The sequence below is a fragment of the Aquarana catesbeiana genome, linkage group LG10 (assembly GCF_042186555.1).
Source record: "Aquarana catesbeiana isolate 2022-GZ linkage group LG10, ASM4218655v1, whole genome shotgun sequence".
In the NCBI taxonomy this organism is placed as follows: Eukaryota; Metazoa; Chordata; class Amphibia; order Anura; family Ranidae; genus Aquarana; species Aquarana catesbeiana.
In genome coordinates this window covers 217,391,741-217,415,660 of record NC_133333.1, presented here as the reverse complement: position 1 = coordinate 217,415,660, position 23,920 = coordinate 217,391,741, and the positions used below count along the sequence as shown (strand labels likewise).

At 45.1% G+C, this 23,920-nt stretch overlaps 1 protein-coding gene across 2 annotated transcripts in view; it reads right to left on the bottom strand.

Moving 5' to 3' along the window:
* TMEM45B (transmembrane protein 45B) overlaps positions 1-23,920 on the bottom strand; it is a 37,172-nt gene that overhangs the window by 12,666 nt on the left and 586 nt on the right. For both annotated transcript variants that reach the window (XR_012236400.1, XM_073603310.1), the window contains exons 2-4: positions 12,228-12,419; positions 6,972-7,184; positions 2,291-2,475 (exon numbers count right to left, since the gene is read on the bottom strand). Coding sequence is in view for 1 of the 2 variants with exons in the window: in XM_073603310.1 (XP_073459411.1) it covers positions 2,291-2,475; positions 6,972-7,184; positions 12,228-12,411 (582 nt within the window). In the remaining variant the exon portion in view is untranslated. The remainder of the gene's footprint in view (positions 1-2,290; positions 2,476-6,971; positions 7,185-12,227; positions 12,420-23,920) is intronic.

The following is a 23,920-nucleotide window of genomic DNA, read 5'->3' as shown; positions in this document are numbered from 1 at the left end:
GTGGAACAGGTAAGTGTCTGTTTATTAAAAGTCAGCAGCTAAACCTTTTGTAGCTGCTGACTTTTAATATATGAAAAAAGCCTGGAACTCCGCTTTAAGCAACCTATGCCACTGGCCCCGGTGGAGAAGTGATCCCTGTGTGTTTTTTGTTTTTTTTACCTGAAGAAATAACGTCCAACCTGGTGCAGGATGGAACAACCTGAATTTGACTGACCTAAAAGGAGAAACGACACACAGAAAACGGTGAGTGGCTCGATTGAATGCCACTGGAGACGATTTTGTGCCACTGGAGAAATGCTTGCAACAATTGCAAGAAAGGTGGCCTTATTGGCAGACAAAAAAAGAAAGGGATAGCAGAATATTGAATAAGTAGGACTAAACTATAACCATGAACGATTGTGACCGTGCCTGAAAGTGTAGGAAATTAGTCCAATACGAATTGGTTGTAAGTGAAATGAAATAAATCCGATATGATTTGGTTGTAGGTGAAATGACTCAGATACGAATAGGTTGTAAAATTTATATAATTAATCCGATACGAATCGGTGGTAAGGTGAAATAATTCCGATACGAAACGGTTGTAAAATGTATGAAATTAATCTAATACTAATTGGTTGTAAGTGAAATGACATAAATCCGATACGAATTGGTTGTAAATGAAATGACTCCAATATGAATCGGTTGTAAACTGTATGAAATGAATCCGTTACGAATCAGATGTAAGGTGAATGAAATTAATCCAATGCGAATCGTTTGTAAAATGCATGAAATTAATCCGATACGAATCGATTGTAAGGTGAAATGATTCCGATACAAATCAGTTGAAAGATGTATGAAATGAATCCGATACGAATCGGTAGCAAAGTGAATGAAATTAATCTGATACGAATCGGTTGCAAGTGAAATGAATCCGATATGATTCGGCTGTAAAGTGTATGAAAAGAATCCGATACGTATCGGCTGTAAAGTTTATGAAATGAATCCGATACAAATCGTTTGTAACGTGTATGAAATGAATCAGATACAAATCGGTTGCAAATGAAATGAAATGAATCCGATACAAATCGGCTGTAAACTGTATGAAATGATTTCAATACAAATCGGTTGTAAAGTGCATGAAATAGATCCAATATGAATCGGTTGTATAAAATGGATCCGATACGTATCGGTTGTAGAGTGTATGAAGTTAATCGGACTGTGGAGAGTATGAAATGGATCCGATATTAATCGCTGTGCCACCGACGCAACTATATTCGAATCGGGCTGTATCGTGTATGAAATTAAACCGATACGAATCAGTTGTAAGCGAAATGAAATGAATCCGATATCATTTGGCTGTAGGTGAAATGACTCCGATACGAATCGGTTGTAAAATTTATGAAATTAATCCGATACATATCGGTAGTAAGGTGAAATGATTCCGATACAAATCGGTTGTAAAATGTATGAAATTATTCTAATATTAATTGGTTGTAAGTGAAATGACATAAATCCGATACGAATTGGTTGTAAATGAAATGACTCCAATATGAATTGGTTGTAAACTGTATGAAATGAATTAGTTACGAATCAGTTGTAAGGTGAATGAAATTAATACAATGCGAATCATTTGTAAAATGCATGAAATTAATCCAACACAAATCGGTAGTAAAGTGAATGAAATTAATCTGATACGAATCAGTTGTAGAGTGTATGAAATGAATCGGATACGAGCCGACATTTCTTTGCTTACATGTGATCAGCTGTGATTGGACACAGCTGTTCACATGGGTAAAGAGCCACGTCATCAGCTCTTTGGGTCGCGCCCAGAGCGCCTGTGATCGCCGCGCTGCTGTGAGACTGGGGCGACATCATATGAGAGCACCCCCCCCCCCCCCGTCATATGTCTATACGGTGGGTGGGAGGTGGTTAAACTTTAATGTGCTATCATTATAGGCTGGGGATGGAATTGTATTGTGGATTTAGAAAAGGCCAGCAGAGGGCGTCAAAGAGATAATGTGAATGAGTGTAATGTGTGAAACTGCATAGGAAAGGGAAAGGATTGATGGGAGCCTGCTTCTCTCAGCCAATACAGCTTGCCAATAGAGTCAGGGGGCTGGGGTTTTAACAGACAGGTGTAGCTCTAAAGAAAACTGAAGTTCAGGTGGGTAAACGTCCCTCCCTCATATTTTCGTCCCGTTTTCGTTCGGTGATGAAAATTGGGATTGATTTTCAGCATAGTTTTCATCAATTGACTTAATTATGTTAATGTTATTTTCGTTGCCTGATGCCCTCTTGGGTGGGCACCTACCTGCCAGAACCACGTTCCCTGGAGGATGGTTAGACTAGAGCGGAATAATTCCAGGATAACGTTTTCCTTTAGAAACACTTCAATCATAACACAGATAGAGCCACCAAAGATCGCTATGAGCAGCAGGGAATGGATGTGCTGATCCAGAGGGGGCCGATTGTGGACATGGTAATAGAATAGGAGACCTGCCAAGAGAAGAATGACAGGGTTATAAGGAAAACTAGAAGGAAATAAATAGTAACTTATTCAGACCTATCAAACACTCTTTTAAACATTTTAAGCAATAGCTAGAGTCTCAGCTACAAAACATTTGTAATCAGATGTGGTAGCCCCATAGAAGTGAAAACAATATGGAGTTGATTTAATAAAAATGGAGAGTGCAAAATCTGGTTCAGCTGTGCATTGTAGCCGATCAGCTTCCAATTTCAGCTTGTTCAGTTAAGCTTTGACGAAAAAAAAAAAGAAAATGGGCGCTGATTGGTTTCTATGTAGAGCTGCACCAGATTTTGCACTCTCCATTTTTAGTAAATCAACTCTATATTGTTTTCACTTTTATGACTACCTCATCTAATTACAAATGTTTGAAGCTGAGACTCTAGTAAATCAACCCCCTAGGTGTTCAGAAGCAAAAGTGGGAATAACGGCTAATGCCGCGTACACACGAGCGGAATTTCCGACAGAAAAAGTCAGACGGAAGCTTTTCATCGTCTATTCTGATCATGTGTGTAGTGCTGGTAGATTTACAATCTACCACAGGTTAGGTAAATTTAGTATATTGTGTGTTAGGAAGGTTAAAAGTTCGCCCCTGTTCCAGCTTGGCTGACGTTGTGTGTGTTTCCGTGCTGACCGGTGGGTGTCGCTGTTGCCACTGGTCAGTGTTGGAAAGGCAACGCGTCGAAGTGTATAGATGCTCCTCTGTCTCGGAGACAAGCTCGGTGGAGGTGGTCCTCCGAGTTGCATTCTGGGAAGAGGGTATTTATGGGACAGACGCCATGTTCTAGGGTTCATTTTGACAGCCACCTGCTGGCCCTCCTGGCCGACAGGTATGCGTTAAGGAGCTACCTCGTGGTCCTCCAATCGTGAGGCCCACGATACAGCGGCATAGGGGTGGGTCCAGAGGCTTGTCTGGAGCCTACCACCGCGCCCGAGGAATGGTCCTGAGCTGTCGGTCCTGTGTGACGAAGCTGGACAGCCGAGGAGATTCCAGGGGAGGACCTGTCTTGGGGAGATCACGCGATGAGCTGGTCTATAGAGGGGCCTGGTGACTCGGTTGGAGGACGTATCCAAAAGAAGTAACTATACAGCATAGTGTTGCCGGTTCGGCTTAAAGGTTCAGGCACTGTGACTGACTTTCACTGCAGAAAAATCTGATATATCCTGTGGCAGAGGATCGTACGGATTTATTCCCCCAAACAAGTCTGTGGCAGAGACTTTTGATTCGTGCTGCGTACTGGCTGCTAGACCGGAGAGAGAGGCCTATCCAGACGAGCAAGGAGTGTGTCCCACAAGGGGAGCGCATTCCACATAATTATCTGAATTTCACCAGGACATTTGCCGCTAAGATTCTACAAGAAGATATTTGAGTTTCTCCTGAAAGTTTCCTTTTTCGCCTCTTTCCTGCTACTTCCTAAAGTTTGTCTGTTTAATAAAGCATTGAAAACGTACTCCAGTGTTGGTGCATGTGTCGTCCAGAAGTAAACTCAACGTAAACCAGCAGCTCCACCTAGAGTTAGTGCTACATGTGTATGCCTCATCTGACTTTTTTTTTTTCGAAAATTCGGACAGACCTAGAAATGGAACTTGTTCTAAATATTTCCGTCAGAACCAATTCCTATCGGGAAACCCGCTCGTCTGTATGCTGTTCCGACGGACCAAAAACGACGCATGCTCTGAAGCAAGTACGAGACGGAAGCTATTGGCTACTGGCTATTGAACTTCCTTTTTCTAGTCCCGTCGTACGTGTTGTACGTCACCGCGTTCTGGATGGTCAGACTTTGGTTTGACCGTGCGTGTGTAGGCAAGACCGCTTGAGTGGAATTCCGTCGGAGTTCCGTTGGAGAAACCTTCGGAGTTTATACCGACGGCAAAACCGGTCGTGTGTACAGGGCATAACAGACATAAAAAAGCTAAAATAACTTTCACTAAATCAAATGGACTTTATTTAGCTCAACAATGTGTGCGCCTTTAGGAACCATTGAGAAGTTTTCCTGCATTCTCTTATATGCTACTTGGGAATATGAAAGACATAATCAGATTGATTGCTCTAAGCAACAAAGATTTATTTTTCAGACTAATCTCTAAATTAGGTTCAGGCTGGGTTCACACTGGTGCGACACGACAGCCGTCCTACTTTGGATCCGACTTTGCCCTACGACATGAAGCCGGCATGTGTCCGACTTTCAATGAACGGGGATCCGACTTGGATCCCCGCCAATGCCCGGCACTGTGTTTGGTATGAATCTTTAGGGGGAACTCCGCGCCAAATTTAAAATAAAAAACCGGCATGGGTTCCCCCTCCAGGAGCATACCAGGCCCTTGGGTCTGGTATGGACCTTGAGGGGAACCCCCTACGCCGATAAAAACGGCGTGGGGGTCCCCCCAATCCATACCAGACCCTTATCCGAGCACGCAGCCCGGCCGGACAGGAATGGGGGTGGGGACGAGCGAGCGCCCCCCCCCTCCTGAACCGTACCAGGCCGCATGCCCTCAACATGGGGGGTTGGTGCCTTGGGGGAGGGGGCGCGCTGCGGCCCCCCACCCCAAAGCACCTTGTCCCCATGTTGATGAGGACAAGGGCCTCTTCCCGACAACCCTGGCCGTTGTTTGTCGGGGTCTGCGGGCGGAGGGCTTATCGGAATCCAGGAGCCCCCTTTAATAAGGGGGCCCCCAGATCCCGGCCCCCCACCCTATGTGAATGAGTATGGGGTACATGGTACCCCTACCCATTCACCTAGGGAAGTGTCAATAAAAAAAACCACAGTACACAGGTTTCAAAATTAATTTATTGGGCAGCTCCGGTATCTTCTTCCGACTTCTCCCGGTGTTCCGCCTCTTCTCCCGGGCCCCGCCCCTATCTTCTTCCAGCTCTATTGCCAGCGAGGGGCCCGGTCTGCTGCTGCTGTCTTCTCGTCGCTGTCTCGCCGCTTCTTCTCTTCATCTCTTCTTCCGATGTTGACACGACGCTCTCCCCGGCTGGAATGCTCTCTGTGCGCTCTGCTCTGACTTATATAGGCGGTGACCCCGCCCCCTTATGCCGTCACAGTCTCTGGGCATGCTGGGACTGTGACGTTTTAGGGGGCGTGGTCATCACCCGATGACCACGCCCCCTTATGCCGTCACAGTCCCAGCATGCCCAGAGACTGTGACGGCATAAGGGGGCGGGGTCACCGCCTATATAAGTCAGAGCAGAGCGCACAGAGAGCATTCCAGCCGGGGAGAGCGTCGTGTCAACATCGGAAGAAGAGATGAAGAGAAGAAGCGGCGAGACAGCGGCGAGACAGCGGCGAGAAGACAGCGGTAGCAGACCGGGCCCCTCGCTGGCAATAGAGCTGGAAGAAGATAGCGGCGGGGCCCGGGAGAAGAGGCGGAACACCGGGAGAAGTCGGAAGAAGATACCGGAGCTGCCCAATAAATTAATTTTGAAACCTATGTACTGTAGTTTTTTTTATTGACACTTCCCTAGTGAATGGGTAGGGGTACCATGTACCCCATACTCATTCACATAGGGTGGGGGGCCGGGATCTGGGGGCCCCCTTATTAAAGGGGGCTCCTGGATTCCGATAAGCCCTCCGCCCGCAGACCCCGACAACCAACGGCCAGGGTTGTCGGGAAGAGGCCCTTGTCCTCATCAACATGGGGACAAGGTGCTTTGGGGTGGGGGGCCGCAGCGCGCCCCCTCCCCCAAGGCACCAACCCCCCATGTTGAGGGCATGCGGCCTGGTACGGTTCAGGAGGGGGGGGGCGCTCGCTCGTCCCCACCCCCATTCCTGTCCGGCCGGGCTGCGTGCTCGGATAAGGGTCTGGTATGGATTGGGGGGGACCCCCACGCCGTTTTTATCGGCGTAGGGGGTTCCCCTCAAGGTCCATACCAGACCCAAGGGCCTGGTATGCTCTTGGAGGGGGAACCCATGCCGGTTTTTTATTTAAAATTTGGCGCGGAGTTCCCCCTCAAGAACATCTGAGCACAAGTCGCGTGCCGAAGTCGGATCATGCAAGACGGCAATCCGACTTTGATCCGACTTCAATGATAGTCAATAGGCTGAAGTAGGATCAAAGTCGGACCAAAGTAGTACAGGGAGCATTTCTAAAGTCGGAACGACTTGTGTAGGACCAGTTAGGACGGCTCCCATAGGGAAACATTACATTTCACACGTCATGCGACATGAGCTCCCAATGTCGGAGCGTTTGTCGGACCAGTGTGAACCCAGCCTCACAGTAGATAAAGCACAATTATGCAGCTATCTTTAGCAATACAAAAAACAATCAACAATGGGGACACTAGTTCTGGTGACAAATGACCATGATGGGATTTTCCTTCATGCACGAAAAAATAAAAATAGTAACATTAAACATGATTAACCATTTGCTTATATAGCCAGGATAAAAACAAATAATCAAAACATTTAGCTTACAGATACACTTAAGTGAAGACCTAAAAAAAAAAAAAAATTAGCCTTGTTACCTTCAATAAAAACAGCCAGTGCCAGTGAGAGACGGTCCAGCCCCCGTGGAAGATTAAGAGGAAAATAGGTAAGGATGTCCACCACTCCAGAGAGGCCATAGAAGAGGTACATGGTAGAATGTTGCCAGTTCATCAGCTTCACCCAGCTGTGCTCCTCACCATTAATTAGGTGCATATGAGGGCCATCCGGTACAAACTGCTCTGCCAGTATACCTGAACAATAAATTATTGAAAATAAAATGTAACTCTGATATTTGGCTACTAATGCTTTACCACAAATATCACAATCTTGGAACTGCTGCAGCACAAAGTCATTAAGAATGTTTGATCGCCCACTGAGGTATGAAGTGTCCTACCACACTCATTACAGTTTGCTGAATGCAGTTTGGCATGCCTCAATGCTGAACTGATAAAACAGCACAGACTTCCCATCTGCTGATCATATGCCATGTTATGCCATCCTCTCCCCTTTCCAACCCTTGTTACACAAAGCTCCAAAGTACTCAGAGGGTACAACGGTGACCTGAAACCAGGGTATAACCTCTCTCATTTTAATCTGAGACCAAACTTATATGGCAGCTCCAAAAAAACTCTAGACAAAAACAATTCTTGCACTGCAAAAAAAAAAAAAATACCATCAATGAAGTGTGTGCCATTTGTGTATGCTGCTGCATTTGGTAAAAGGTTTACCTTCATTCTGCTCTTATGCCCCGTACACACGATCGGACTTTCCGACAACAAAACCCTAGTTTTTCGTTCGAAGGATGTTGGCTCCAACTTGTCTTGCACACACACGGTCACACAAATGTTGACCAACAATTACAAACGTAGTGACGTACAAGACGTACATGAGATCTCCATTACGAACGGTAGTTTTACAAGACTGATCGCTTACGTGGACTTTTGTGCGACGGACTCGTGTAAACACGATCGGAAAGTCCAACAACAAACATTTGTTGGCAGAAAATTTGAGAACCTGCTAGCCAACATTTGTTGGCGGAAAGTCCGACAACAAATGTCCGATGGAGCATACACACGGTCGGACTTTCCGCCAACAAGCTCACATCCAACATTTGTTGTCGGAAAATCCGATCGTGTGTATGCGGCATTACAGTAACAAACCAAATAGCAGCTGCTGAGACACACACAGTTCAAACTGGAATACACAGATCATAGTGGGTGGTTTGCTCAGCACCTTTTCACAAATGCAAGACATTCTGTGGATGGAGGAGGTGCATCATAATCTCCCCTCGTCCACTCGCAGAATGCAGTGTGAAAAGAATACAAAATATTTTCTCAAATGATGAGGCGCCGAGCCAACAACCCGCTGTGATCTGTGTACTCCAGACGGAACTGCTGGATGTTCGCCACTTACTGTAATGGGGCGTACACACGGTCGGACTTTTCAGCTACAAAAGTCCGACAGCCTGTCCGACAGACTTTCGACGGACTTTCAACGGACTTGCGGCGGACTTTCTAACGAACAGACTTGCCTACACACGATCACACAAAAGTCCGTCGAATTCTTACGTGATGACGTACACCGGACTAAAATAAGGAAGTTGATAGCCAGTAGCCAATAGCTGCCCTAGCGTCGGTTTTTGTCCGTCAGACTAGCATACAGACGAGCGGATTTTTCGACCGGACTCGAGTCTGTCGGAAAGATTTGAAGCATGTTTCAAATCTAAAGTCCGTCGGATTTGAGGCTGAAAAAGTCCGTTGAAAGTCCGGAGAAGCCCACACACGATCGGATTACCAGCCAGCTTTAGTCCGTCAGCGTCCGTTGGACTTTTGTAGACGAAAAGTCCGACCGTGTGTACGCGGCATAAGAGCTGAATGAAAGTAAAGGTTTTTCCAAATGTACACACACTTTTTTTTATGTCCTACTCAAAGTTTTATTGAGTTTTTTAGTCAATTACAAGATTTAAAAAAAGGTAACAGGCAGATGAAGTACCCAAAGGAAAAGGGTTCATATACCATTACAAAAAGCTGGAAAAAGCCAGCGCATTTCAGACACTGGCTCAGATAATCTTCTGTTTGATTTATGAAATGACCTTTGAGTGCTGTCATCTCATAAAGATACACAAAAAACAAAGTCGATGACACATGCAAAGAACAGGCGCTGCCTTAAAATCTGGATCAACAGCATCATGATCCTTCATGTGTATATATTAGGTAAAGCCACTGGAATGCTGTCCTCTTCTGATTGGGGGAATCTTTTAAGACAACCAAAAAAAAGTTTTAAAGTGTAGCGCATTACCCTAAAATAATTTATTAACAAGCCAAAAAACATACACACAAATGACTACAAGGCTGAGAGCATATATAAGAACCCACTTTGATGCCTTGAGTTTGTTCTTTGCATTATATCCATATACAGGATTTGTTTTTGCCATTTTTCTATGTATTAGCTGAGTCATTTTAAGCATAAAATTGTGTTTTAATACTTTTTTTGTTCTACTACATGTACTTTTTGATACCATTAACATTTTATATTTTATAACAAAGTTTTGTCACACGCCTGTGCCTTTAAAGTCCCACCCCTAGGGGAAAAAATAGCATTTGTGCCAAAAAGGTTGGGGGCCGCTGAACTAAAGTAATTCTAAGCAGGAACTACAGCCTAAAATATATTGAGCAAAAAAGGCTGCTCCCATGTAGATATTTTGATAGGAGCACTGGGAAATCCAGTATGGAGAGCAAAGGGTGCTGCATGTACCTAAAAATATGAAAGAATCAAGGACAATGAGGCTAAAACTGTGATCGTTTGTGACGCCTTTTCAAGGTGTCTCCCAAATTCAAACTTTGGGAAATCCAGAGCGTATTGCTCTGCAGAGAAACACTGCGTGGAGTCAGCTTTTATAACAAATACTGCTATGAGGATCTGGACACAAGGTTCAATCCTCTGGGAATAAAGGATTTTGGTTAAGTAGCTATATCCAGACTAGAATTTATTTTTGTTTCTTAGCGGTAGACAAGCTGCCTAATAATACTAGAGGTTATACTTACCTGCTCTCTGCAACTATATTGCACAGAAAAGTCGCTTTCCTCTTCTGCCAGCTCTGTCCACTCCTCTCCTTCTGATAAGGAGTAAGGATGATCTCCGGCGTGTTCGCACACTCCACATGCAGAGCCCGCCAGGAAGTCGGCACTGCGCTAATCACAGGCAGTGAGACATTTCCCGATCTCTGCAGCCGCACATCAGGAAAATGTCTCATTGCCTGTGATTAGCGCTGCGCCATGCCGACTTCCTGGCGGGCTCTGCACGTGGAGTGTGCGAACACGCCGGAGCTCATCCTTAATAAGGAGGCACCCATGCAGGCAAGCTCCCAAATTGGGCTGTGTGTGTGTCCATAGACACATACAGTGCTGGTAAGCCATCTGCGAGTTTGACTAATGGCAACAGGAGCCTAGAGCTCTGCTGCCCTCTGAACAGGATTCAGAACATTTTCAGCAACAAAACGTGTATCTAAAGCCAAAAACCCTTTTCATTTTGGATAGAGGGGAAAATTGGTAAAAAACCATCAGTGTCCTCTTGGCGAGATTTTACTCCCTCTCACATAAAGACATAACAGTAAGATAAAGGGACATTTCTTCAATTTGAGGAAAATCCCCTCTTAGACACCTTGTCCACATCAAAAGATTTTCCATCGATTCGGGATTTGGTGTCAATTAAAATTTTTTGTATTTTCCATCACTTTCTCCCCAAGAGAGGGTGAATCTTCCTAATGTAGACATGGACAGTAATAAAAACCTCATATGAATGGGGTGATGAAGGGCACGCCCTATACAAAAAAAAAGGCTTTAGACATACTTTAAGCTGAACTCCAACCTTCCCTTCAGTCTTGCACAGTTGTACAGGCTCCTCTCCTATACTGAAATTCAGTGGTGGCTGGTGGGGTTTTTTTTGGGGCAAACAACCCTCCCCTGGGCCGCCGGTGGAGAGGCATTACGGCCCCCCCCCCCCCGCGGCACTAACACACACCACCCGCTGTAGTTACCTTGGATGCGGGCGGTGAGAGTGTGGCGGGCTCGGGGAAAGCTGCTCTGGTATCCTCTCCTGGAGCACCTTCCGCGGTGTCTCCTCTCTCCTCCTCCCGGTGCTAGGCATCCAATAGGATCGCCTGACGTTTTGGCCAATCGGGAAACAGGTTTTATACCTGCTACCCGATTGGCTGGGAGGAGGATTAGTGTTGCAACAGCGAATTTTCATTCGCTGTTGCAATACACCTGGGTGGGCTCCAGACGCAATGCTCAGCACCCTATTTCGAAGCCTATTAGAGCCTATGGTTCTAATCAGGTGCTTCAAAAAAAAAAACCCTGGCCGCTCTAATTCATATGCCCGGTGACCTGAAAGGGCCCGGACAGATGAATAGGGGGCGGCAGCAGTTGATAGATTCATGCTATGCGTGGGGTGGCGTGGAAAGGGGGTGGCGTGGAAAGAGGGGGGGCGCCCCTAATGGACGGGCCGCCCCTGCTGAAATTGCTTACTCTGATTTCACTGCACACTGTGAGCTTCTCACAATTCATTAGAAGCTGCAGCAAGTCAGATAGAGACTGCCACATTTCATAGCTAGAGAATGTCCAGCATCTTCTAGAACTTTCCTTCTCAGTCTAACTGCCCCTGGCTCACCCCTTTCATTCATTGGATTTCCGTTCTTTCAACCATAGAATCTCAGCATCAAATGTGGGCATTACATAGTCTGCATATAAATACAGCCTACCTAGGAACACCCACACCTCCAGACCAACACATACTCAGTCAGAAAGGCATTGTGATATTTGCAGAACTCTTCCCAAGAACCAACCCACTGCTTGCATGAGGACTACGATCTCTTGAAAGGAGTACTGAGGCAGGGAGTTGTGATGTTTTCAGAAAACTAGGTACAGCACCGACTGGCCTCTCCCATCCACCATGATCTGCTTGTATTGCTTGCATAGAGAAGCACATACACCCAGTGATGACATCTTTAGGTATAAAATAAGGTATGTAATGAAAATAGAATGGTTTTACTAAAAAAAGTTCATTAGTATGTTGGTGGTCTTGGCAAAATATAAGTGGATTAAACGTCCGCTTCTTTTAACACACCATATATTACAAAATAAGAATAGTAGTTTTCTTCTGTTTGGATAATATATAAAACAAGCAAGGATTAATGAGGACAATGGAAATATCTCAAACAATGCCATGTATTTGCCCCGGGGTGATAAATAATTTACTGTACTCAGTCTGCTCTGCTACCCACCTCCAGGTCTTACCTATGAGAGAAAACACAGCCTTCACTATGCCCTCAATGAGTTCCAGGCGCTGGTAACACTTGCTGGGGCGGCATTTCTCCTTTCCTCTGTTGCTGAGGTACTTGAGTGGGTATTTCACAGACCACCACAGGCCGAAGACCAGGAAGAAGCTGCCCGGCAGGGCATGGCCCTTAAAGTTTGCCATTTATGTCCCTGGAAGAGGAATTAAGAAAACCTTATTAGACTGATTGTCTGGTTCGAAATTACAGACGAATGGAGGTGCCACCCGATGACTGGGCACAAGGTGTGTTAGGCTCATCATCCTGGCAGGGTAATACAATATGCATTTTATCGCGCCAACACAATTAACGGCTCTGAGAGTAAGATTAGAGTAAAATCAATAGTTTCATTCAGTCACTGACGACAGATGGAAATCAAAGTGCTTTTGAACAAGAGTCTAACTGATAACTAAATTATTGCTAAACATTAAAGTGCTCCTGTCTACAAAATTTAAATAAACAAGTACTCTGGTGGTATACCAGACATCATTAGATTAAATGTGTTGATTAGAGGAGATCACCGACTACTGGGCACTTAGATGAGATGGCTGCATTCATTTTCACTTTTCAGGCTAAGTACAGAAAAAAAAAAAGTTGAATCTGCCAGAAATCCAAAGTGACCGTAACTTCCCATTGGACCAATCGGAAATCTCAAACAGTGTTGTAAGCTTTTTTTAGCTATCTGCTGCACTACAAAACACCTCCTCTCAAAGTAAAGAGTGGCGGGGGGGGGGGGGGTATTTGCAGTCCAAATCAAGAAAGCGGCCTAAGGTGAAAACACTGCTCCCCCATAAATTCAGTGCATTGAGTGAGAGTGGTCATCCTAGGACAAGAAGTGTGTTAATGGTAGAATTATCACCTGAAAATCAACAGATAAGGCAGGAAGGGAAATTTGAATTTCCCCACTAAGTGCTCCAGGTCATTTGGGATAAATGAAAGTACAGTGTATTGCGAAAAGTAATGGGCCGCCTGCTTTACCCGCACATGAACTTTAACGTCATCCCAGTCTTAGTCTGTAGGGTTCAATATTGAGTTGGACCACCCTTTGCAGCTATAACAGCTTCTGGGAAGGCTGTCCACAAGGTGAGCGTGTCCATGGGAATGTTTGACCATTCTTCCAGAAGCGCATTTGTGAGGTCAGGCACTGATGTTGAACAAGAAGTCCTGGCTCCCAGTCTCCTCTCTAATTCATCCCAAAGGTATTGGGTTGAGGTCAGGACTCTGTGCAGGCCAGTCAAGTTCCTCCACCCCAAACGCGCTCATCCATGTCTTTTTGGACCTTGCATTGTCTACTGGTGCGCAGTCATGATGGAACAGGAAGGGGCCACCCCAAACCGTTCCCACAAAGTTGGGAGAATCAAATTGTCCAAAATGTCTTGGTATGCTGACCCCTTAAAATTTCCCTTCACTGGAACTAAGGGGGCCAAGCCCAACCCCTGAAAAACAACCCCACACAATAATCCCCCCTCCAGCAAATGATTTGGACCAGTGCACAAAGCAAGGTCCATAAAGACTTGGATGGTGAAACATTCCCATAGACACACTCCTATACCTTGCAGACAGCCTTCCCAGAAGAGTTGAAGCTGTTATAACTGCAAAGGGTGGGCCAACTCGATACTGAACCCTACAGACTAATGCCCTGTACACACGGTCCGATTTTCTGATGGAAAATGTGTGATAGGACCTTGTTGTCGGAAATTCCGACCGTGTGTAGGCTCCATCACACATTTTCAGTCGGATTTTCCAACACACAAAGTTTGAGAGCAGGATATCAAATTTTCCGACAACAAAATCCGTTGTCGGAAATTCCGATCGTGTGTACACAAATCCGACGGACAAAGTGCCACGCATGCTCAGAATAAATAAAGAGATGAAAGCTATTGGCTACTGCCCCGTTTATAGTCCCGACGTACATGTTTTACGTCACCGCGTTCAGAACAATTGGATTTTCCGACAACTTTGTGTGACCGTGTGTATGCAAGACAAGTTTGAGCCAACATCTGTCAGAAAAAATCCTAGGATTTTGTTGTCGGAATGTCCGATCAATGTCCGACCGTGTGTACGGGGCATAAGACTGGGATGCCATTAAAGTTCATGTGCGTGTCAAGGCAGGCGTCCCAATACTTTTGACAAGTGTGTGTGTGTGTGTGTGTGTGTGTGTGTGTGTGTGTGTGTGTGTGTGTGTGTGTGTGTGTGTGTACACAAGCCGACTGTCTACTTTCTAATGAAAGTGATCTGGTAGTTATTTAACCACCAGATCACTTTTTGTGACCGCTTTGTATCCACTTCCCGATGCCCCCCCCATATTTCCCAGGCCCAGGACCTGCATGGTGGGTGTCGCTGGGTGGAGGGGAGAGTGACCAGTAAACATTCATTTCACAGAGTCCTTTCCTCAACCCGATAGAACACTTTTGGGATGAATTAGACCCCTTTCACACTGAGGCACTTTCACGCTAAAAAAAGCACCTGAAAAGCTCACGAAAAACTATTTCAATTAAAATCAATGAATGCTTTCACACTGGGACAGTGCGCTGGCAGGGCGGTGAGAAAAAAACGCCCCTCTCCATTGAAATGAATGGAAAGCTCTTCAAAAGCGTCTGAAAAGCTCTTCAAAAGCGTTCAGTGTTTTACTGGCAGTTTAGAAGCGCCTCAGTGTGAAAGGGGCCTTAGAGTGGAGACTGGGAGCCAGGCCTTTTCGTCCAACATCCGTGCCTGACCTCACAAATGCGATTCTGGAAGAATGGTCAAACATTCCCGAAGACACATGCCGCGTACACACGAGCGGACTTAACGGCAGACTTTGCCCGACGTACTTTATGACGGACTTTCCGAATGAACGGACTTGCCTACACACAATCCACCAAAGTCCGTCGAATTCGTACGTGATAACGTACGACCGGACTAAAACAAGGAAGTTCATAGCCAGTAGCCAATAGCTGCCCTAGCGTGGCTTTTTGTCCGTCGAACTAGCATACAGGCGAGCGGACTTTTCGGCCGGACTCGAGTTCGACGGACAGATTTAAAACATGTTTCAAATCTAAGTCCGTCCAACTTTTGATAAAACAAAGTCCGCTGGAGCCCACACACGATCGAATTGTCCGACGAAATCCCGTCCGCCGGGCAAAGTCTGCCGTAAAGTCCGCTCGTGTGTACGCGGCAACACTCCTAATCCTTCTGGACAGCCTTCCCAGAAGAGCTGAAGCTGTTATAGCTTTAAAAGGTGGGCCAACTTAATATGGAACCCTACGGGTTAAGACTGGGATGCCATTAGCGTTCATGTGCGTGTAAAGGCAGGTGTCCCAATACTTTTGGCAATATAGTTTATATGCATGGCAGGCGCCTTATAAGGCCTTTTTTACAGGGCCGGCTTGTTGCAGCCACTGGATTCCTGCACCAAGAATCTGTGGATTCTTGCTGCTGGAATTAGCAGGTTATGTAATCAGCAGCAGCCTATCAGCCCATTTAAACTAATGGAGGGCTGACAGCGGCTGCTGCTGTTTACATGTAGCCACACACAGAGCGATTAGCTGCGGTTTGGGACAGATGTCCGAGCCTGGAGTCAGTCAGCTGCAGATCGAATAACACAGTCATTCCAGAAGCAAGAATATGCAGATTTTTTCTGCAGGAATCCAGTGGCCACAACAAACCAGCCATGTGAAAGGGGCCTAAAGCTTACTCTATTAAATAATCTTATAGAGCAGTGTAAGGGGGATCCTGTATTGGGCAGCACAGTGGTGTAGTGGGTAGCACTCTCGCCTAGCAGTAAGAAAGGTTGTTGATTCGAATCCCAACCACGACACTTCCTGCATGGAGTTTGCATGTTCTCCCTGTGTCTGTGTGGGTTTCCTCCGGGTACTCCAGTTTCCTCCCACACTCCAAAGACATGCTGGTAGGTTAATTGGGTTCTGTCTAAATTGGCCCTAGTATATGAATGTGAGTTAGGGACCTTAGATTGTAAGCTCCTTGAGGGTAGGGACCGATGTGAATGTACAATGTATATGTAAAGCGCTGCGTAAATTGACGGCGCTATATAAGTACCTGAAATAAATAAATAAATTCTGATGTCATGGTTGCATGAAGGAAAAATTTTAAATTTGCATTTTAGGCTTAGAAAATCCCTGCAGCCATCTAGAGAGAAAAGAATTTTTAACAACTTTCCACTGCAAAAAGGTCTGTATAGGGATGATTTTTGTTAAATGACCATTTGAAACTAAACTAGAGTTTTACCACAACTATTTTTATGTATTTAATTTTAGGCATTGTAAAAAATTCTTTACACTGCTCAAAATTAAAATAATAATAAGGCCCCTTTCACATGGTCGGACCGTTCAGGTCCGCCTGTCAGTTTTGACGGCGGACCTGAACGGGCGCCCCATGTTAGTCTATGGAGCGTCGGATGTCAGCGGAGACATGTCCGCTGACATCCGACCCCGTCCGATCCGCTAAAAGCAGACGGATAGCTCTACGTCCAGGTCCGTCGCTGGCGGATTGGATCGGGTGAGATCTGATGAAAACGGACATGCTGTCCGTTTTCGTCCGATCCCTCCATAGGCGGCAGCGGCGCCTGACAAGCCCCTCCCCGCTCAGTGAGCAGAGAGGGACCTGTCATCCGCCGGCTCAGCGGAGATCAACGGACAGATCTCCCGCTGAGCCGGCGGACCGAGGCGGGCTCCGTAGAAACGGAGTCCGCCTCGTGTGAAAGAGGCCTACCGTGTATGGAAAATCCAGTCTCTGAAATCTCGTAATCTTTGACATAATTCTATGCCAAAAGCAATTTTCAGTCTTTTTAAACCTGGAGCTTTCATCTCAATAGTATCTGGTGATCCTGCCATTAAAGTCCTTGTTCAGGCATTTCCTGCTATAGGGTGACAACACTGTCCCTGTCTCCCAACCGTTCTCCTGTGTTGTCAGTGTCATGTGTCCCTCATATCAACACACATTACGCAGGCATTGTCCACTGTTGTCACTAGGGATGAGCTAAGGCGCGTTTGAATCTTAGTCCAAACCCACCAAGAAGCTGTCACTATACTGGGCCAATCATCATGTGGCTAAAGCATTCCCCACACCACAACCGCATACATACACACCCCTTGTATACATATGGCTCTGGGAATGCCCAGACCATTACGATTGGCCCAGTACAATGACAACGTATTGGTGGGCTTGAACATGCCTCAGCACGTCCACAGTTGTCACCATCATGAAACTCACCATAAGAAAAGCCATGCAGCCAATACTGGAATGCATGTGGACAAGTGTCTGCAAAGAGGCTACAGGAAATCAGCAGCACTAAGGCTGCTTTCACACTGAGGCGCTTTGCAGGCGCTAAAGTGCTAAAAATAGCGCCTGCAAAGCGCCCCGAAAGAGCCGCTCAATGCAATCCAATGTGAAAGCCCTGAGGGCTTTCACACTGGAGCGGTGCGCTTGCAGGGCGGTCAAAAAAGTCCTGCAAGCCGCATCTTTGGAGCGCTGTATGAGCGGTGTATTTACCGCTCCTAAAGTGCCCCTTCCCATTGAAAACAATGGGGCAGTGCTGCAAACCTGCCGGCACTTTGCCGGCGTTTTTAACCCTTTTTCGGCCGCTAGCGGGGGTTAAAACAGCCCCGCTAGCGGTCGAAAAGCGCCGCTAAAACGACAGTAAAACAGCGCTAAATATAGCGCTGCTTTACCGCCAGCGCCCGCCCGCCTCAGTGTGAAAGTGGCCTAAGGTGTAAAAAAGGAGGAATAAGGTTGGTGAGGGGGAGAAAACAAGTATATTATTAAAAAAGGAGGCAGTTGTTTATGAAACACTGGGGTTGATTTACTAAAAGTGGAGAGTGCGAAATCTGGTGCAGCTGTGCATGGTAGCCAATCAACCTCCAACTTCAAGTGGAAGTAAACCCTCCTATCGTTTTCAGCCAAGGAAGCTGCCATCTTGGCCTCTGTTTAATCTACAACTGCCATGATGCTGCACATGTGATCAGTTATGACACCAGCCATTGGATGGTTTGACAATCTGGTTGAGAGCACAAACAATGGGAGGGTTACATTCTCGGCACGTGCCAGAAATGTAACCTTTTTCAAACAGTTAAATGGATGGGTTTGCTTCCGCTTTCAGCTTGTTCAATTAAATTTTGACAAGAAAAAACTTGGAGGCCATCTCGCTTTAGGCTGGGTTCACACTATTGCGAATTGGATGTGGATTCCACTGCATCCAATTCGCATGTCAGGAGATTGTGACCGGCTCTCTATGAAGCCAGTTCACACATCTCCGGAGCGGCTCCGGTGCGACTAGCACAGGAGTCCTGTGTGCCTTTTGGTCCGTTTTCAGGTCTGAATTCGGGGTGAAATCGGACCTGAAACGGTGAATGGGAATGCACCGGACCCCTGCTGGGAGCCGCTCCGTCCCTCAGTGTGAACCCAGCCTCAATGCAGAGATGCACCAGATTTTGCACTCTTGCAAACGTAATGTCTTCCAGTTGGGTTTACATCTATTTTATGCAGCTGTGCATCATAAAATGAAATTTGATGGGATGTCCATGGACATCACATGTGCTTGGGTGATGCTAGCTGTGGATGAGCTAGAATTGAATCAGTCAGGTAATTGTAGGTGGAAGGTTTAATTAATAACATCAATGCAACGGGGAGGATTAGCTGTCCCTGCAGTCTCCAGGTTCCCATGGCGTGTGAAGCTCTGCAGTACCGGTGTGTGACTGGTACACTCTCAACCATCTCAGAGGACCTCAGCCACCCATCTCTGCCTGTCTCAGCCACAATTAAACATTCTGTGTGTTCACAGGTAGCTAATAACACTGGGGAAAATAAGGCTTTAAGAGCACAATTGTTACCGGATGCAGTTTGTATGTTTGTGTACATAGCACTAAGCAGCTCAGTTATCTCATATCTGACAGTGTACATGAAGAGGGCGATTCAAAGTGCACAAATAACTTTCCCAGTGTGTAGCAAACAGAAATAAAAATTGTGATTAAAAAGAGTCTTGGCTACATATATTCATACTGTATTTTAAAGCAGTTTATGTTACCATCAGAGGAAACCCAACACTCTTTTTGCCGCAATGCAGTAATGCATGTTAACTCATTTTATATGAGTTAGTGCATTTCAGTGCTATTTTAGCATCCCAATGCACTAAGACAATGCAGCTTCAATGCCGATGCATTGCAGCGCACAACTCACAGGAATGCATTTCCGTGATTTGCAGTTCGCTGTGTTGCCAAAAATGGCGTATGTCCTTTTTTTGGGGTCGTTTTGATACACTGCCAACCCATTTATTTGTATGAGCTGCCATAATGCATCGCATGTAATATGCAAAATATGTTGGTTAGCGCACTGCACCAGGACGCCAAAGTCTAAATGGACCCTGAAAAAAGAAAACATTTGTGTAGCATAAACCCTGAAGTAAATAACTGGATAATAATAGGTAAAATAGGACAATTAAATAGGTGCTTTTTCTTTAAGACTCATAACCATGAGTTTGTCGTGTTATTGCCGCAATTTTGTTCAGGTCACCAATGTAAAAGGCAGAAAAACGCCTGTAATCTGCCCTAAAGAAGCTCATGTTCTTTTTTGAGCTTAGGGCATTTTTCAGGCGACAAAACGCTCAGATGTGAACAGGTGCCATTGAAACGAATGGGATTTAACTTGTTGGCCGTTTTCCAGGCGTTTTACGAGCCGAGAACGCTCAGGTGTGAAGATTAAGGTAGCCCATTACTTTTTTTTTTCCTTTTCGTTGTGGTGCATTGGCAGACCATGAATGAGCTGTCCTAAAAGGTGCAGTAACATGCATTAAGACACCGCAGCAAATTGCTTTAAGTGTGAATACTGGTGAGATATATTAGAATACACGTAAAATGATAACAGGAAAGAGGGTCCCTCAATACCCCTGGAACTGTTTGTTTCATGGAACAACTAAAACAAGGAAACAATATAAAAAAAAAAAACTCTGGTTCCGTACCTGCTCAACGCAGCAAAAGGCTTTAAAATCCCTAAAAAATGGCTATGTATTGAGAAGCCAAGTATTAAAAGAGTGGCTGCAGACAGTGGATTACATTAGCAATATGGAGTACCTGTGCAGCGCTGAACAGGAACGGATTGATAATTATAGAGCAACCTGGATGAAATGGAAAATATTTAAAACGTCAGAAAAATACTCGCAGGCTATGACTGAGAAACACCAAGATAGAATGAAGTAGAGAATAACAGATCAAATAGGGAGGGTGGGGTTTCAGGTTTTTGACATAAGTGATATAAATGTATAATGTCAAGTTGAATTTTACTACTTGTGTCATGTAAAGTTATAAAATTTATAATAAAAGGGTAAATTATAAAAAAAAAAAGTGTGAATGGGCCCAGATAGATTCTGATTATCTTCTACAGTGCCGGAAAGTGACAGATGAAATTCAAGAGCACATGTTACAGAAACACAAGAGAATGTATCAGGTCTGACATACTTCTATATTTCCATAGCACAATCTGGTTTCTCAAGCCTTTTAATCTCAGACTCCTGAGGCCATCGCCGACAGTGACACAAACATGTTTTCAGTTACTATACACAAACACAGCATCAGATACAATGGCAACAAAACCGCTTCCAATTTCAGGCCACCTGACTGCACATCCTTCTGAGCTCTCATCTTGTGGTTTGGGTACTCATAGCCTATTGTCATTAACAATGCAAGCCTCACTCCCAGCAGCTGCATGGCATGACCCCACCCAAAACTGACTACTAGTTTTGGGTGCAATGGAGTCACCACACAGTTTCTCAGGCTCGATTCACATCTATGCATGTTGCTTTTGAGCGTTTCTGCAGTGCTTTTTGCGGTGCTTGCCGCGTTTTTGAACATGCGTGTTTTTTTTTGGGTTTTTTTTTACAATGTTTTTTTTTTATACTGTATATAGTATTAAAAAAAGAAAGCAAAGAAAACGCAGAACGCGGCAAAAACGCGGTACTTGCGTTTTTGGATGCGGGTCCATTGAATTCTATTACATGCAAAACGCTGCATTTTGCATGATAAAAAGTCCCCGACCCTTTCCAAAAACGCGGAGGCACAAAAATGCATTGATGTGAACATGTTCCATAGGAACCCATGTTAAAAAATTCCCATGCATTTCTGCAAAATGCATCAAAAAACGCATTAGTGTGAATAGAGCCTCACACTGGATGAGGATTCTGTTTCCGTGATCCCAGTGCCCACAGTTGCTGGTGGGAATTCAACCCAAAGTGCAGCACAAGGCAATCATGCCAATCAAAGTATTTTCCATTGTGCCCTACAAAAAGACCAATCTCTCTTGCTGAAAATAAACTGATACGAATAAAAACTGCACAGGGACGACAATGAAAGGTTGAACTTGACTGGTGGCTATGGGTCTAATACAGACAGTTCATATTAAGTCTGAACTCCAGGATAAGAAAATATTATCTAAATAAAAGAGTTGTGTGTATCCTTACATGAATCGTGGTGTGCTTTGTGTATTACTTCCTGTAATAAAGACCGGTCACTGCTATTCCCTCCCTTGTGCAGGGTGATTGGTCTTGTCTACACCCCTACCTGCAGTTTTCTGCAGGCAGTCTGGTGGGTAGAGCCTGATGGATCCCTCCCACAGCTCTACTCTCTACACATGCTATGTACAGCAGTGGTGATGTCACAGCTGCTTTTACAAGGTAATATATTAGTTTACAAAGACATTTGGTGGATTTATGATCTTTTGTGGCTATTTGAAAATACACTATATTACCAAAAGTATTGGGACGTCTGCCTTTACACGCACATGAATTTTCCCAGGTCCTGAGCCTGGGAAACATGGGGGGGGGGGACACATCGGGAAGTGGGCACAAAGCGGTCATAGAAAGTGATCTGGTGGATGTACAACCACCAGATCGCTTTCATTAGAAAGTAGACAGTCGGCTTGTGTACACACACACTACTGGCGCCTGTGTATAAAACCCCTCACTGCCTCACTGCCACCCTTTTACTGGCACTGTTGTAAGACATACAACAGTGGCAAACAGGGGGAGGGGTAAGAGCGTGAGGGTAGCTGCTGAGGCTAGCCAGACAAATATCCAGACCCTCAATTTTGGTAGTGGACTATCTCGGTACTGATAAATACAATTACAATTCTTAGATAAAAATCAATTTATTACATATAAAAAGGTGAAAAGGACAAAAAAGGATATTAAAATTATTGCATAAGCAATCAAGGGGGGGGAATAGGTCTCCCACCCCCCTTTTCCCTTTTCTCCCCCCCCCCCCCTTTCCTGGAGCACATTTTCTTGCCATATACTGGTAACATCTGATCCAGTATTGTTTACAACTGTACCCTTATTTTCATGTTGATTTTAATTCCGCACAATCCCCCTTGTCCGCCGCGGGGGGTGATTTTTGAGTGGCTGGGTTTTGTACTTGGCAATTGACCTGTTGGGTAAGCAACCCTCCATTGTTTTTGCTGAATTGTATCTTTATACTTGATGTTGATATAAATTTTCATTACATGTTATTGTGTTTCATCTGACTACTTGTTTTATAGATTACTCCTCCTGACAAAGAGGTTTTTGTACCGTGAAATTAGTTGAGGTCTGGTTAATCTATGGGAAACACTCCACCAGCAAATACCTCTAGGGGAAACCTCTGAGTATTTGTAAATTGTTTATGCAATCATTTTAATGTGATTTTCTGTATGTCCTTTTTCTCCTTTTTATATGTAGTAAATGGATTTTTATCTAAGAATTGTAATTGTATTTATCAGTACCGAGATAGTCCACTACCAAAATTGAGGGTCTAGCCTCAGCAGCTACCCTCACGCTCTTACCCCTATATCATTTTGGATGATGATACTTATTTTATGCCTAGGTTTAGGTGTTTCTATTTGAGGCTATACTCAACAAATTTATCCATACAACAGTGACAGAAAAGGGGTTAAAAAGGTTGTACGCCATAAGGTGCTTTTTATGAAACTATGCATTTGATATATATACACTATATTGTCAAACGTATTGGGACGCCTGCCTGGACACGCACATGAACTTTGATGGCATCCCAATCTTAGTCTGTAGGGTTCAATACTGAGTTGGCCCACCCTTTGCAGCTATAACAGCTTCAACTCTTCTGGGAAGGCTGTCCACAAAGATTAGCAGTGTGTCTATGGGAATGTTTGGACATTCTTCCAGAGGCGCATTTGTGAGGTCATGCACTGATGTTGGATGAGAAGGCCTGGCTTGCAGGGGACGGCCCCTTCCTGTTCCAACATGACTGCGCATCAGTGCACAAAACAAGGTCCATAAAGACATGGATGAGTGAGTTTGGGGTGGAGGAACTTGGCTGGCCTGTACAGAGTCCTGTCCTCAACCTGATAGAACACCTTTGGGATGACTTAGTGCAGAGACTGCAAGCCAGGCCTTCTCGCCCAACATCAGTGCCTGACCTCGCAAATGCGCTTCTGGAATAATGGTTAAACATTCCCATAGACACACTCCTAGACAGTCTTCCCAGAAAAGTTGAAGAGCAAAGAAAGGAGGTGAAAGAAGAAAGGAACAACAGAAAGAGAAAGGAAGAGAGGACAGGGGGAGAGAGAGAAGAAAGGAGAGTGGAGAGAGCAGAGTGGAAAGAAAAGGTAGAAAAGTGAGGGAGAGCAAGAGGGGATGAGAGAGGAAGAAAGAAAAAG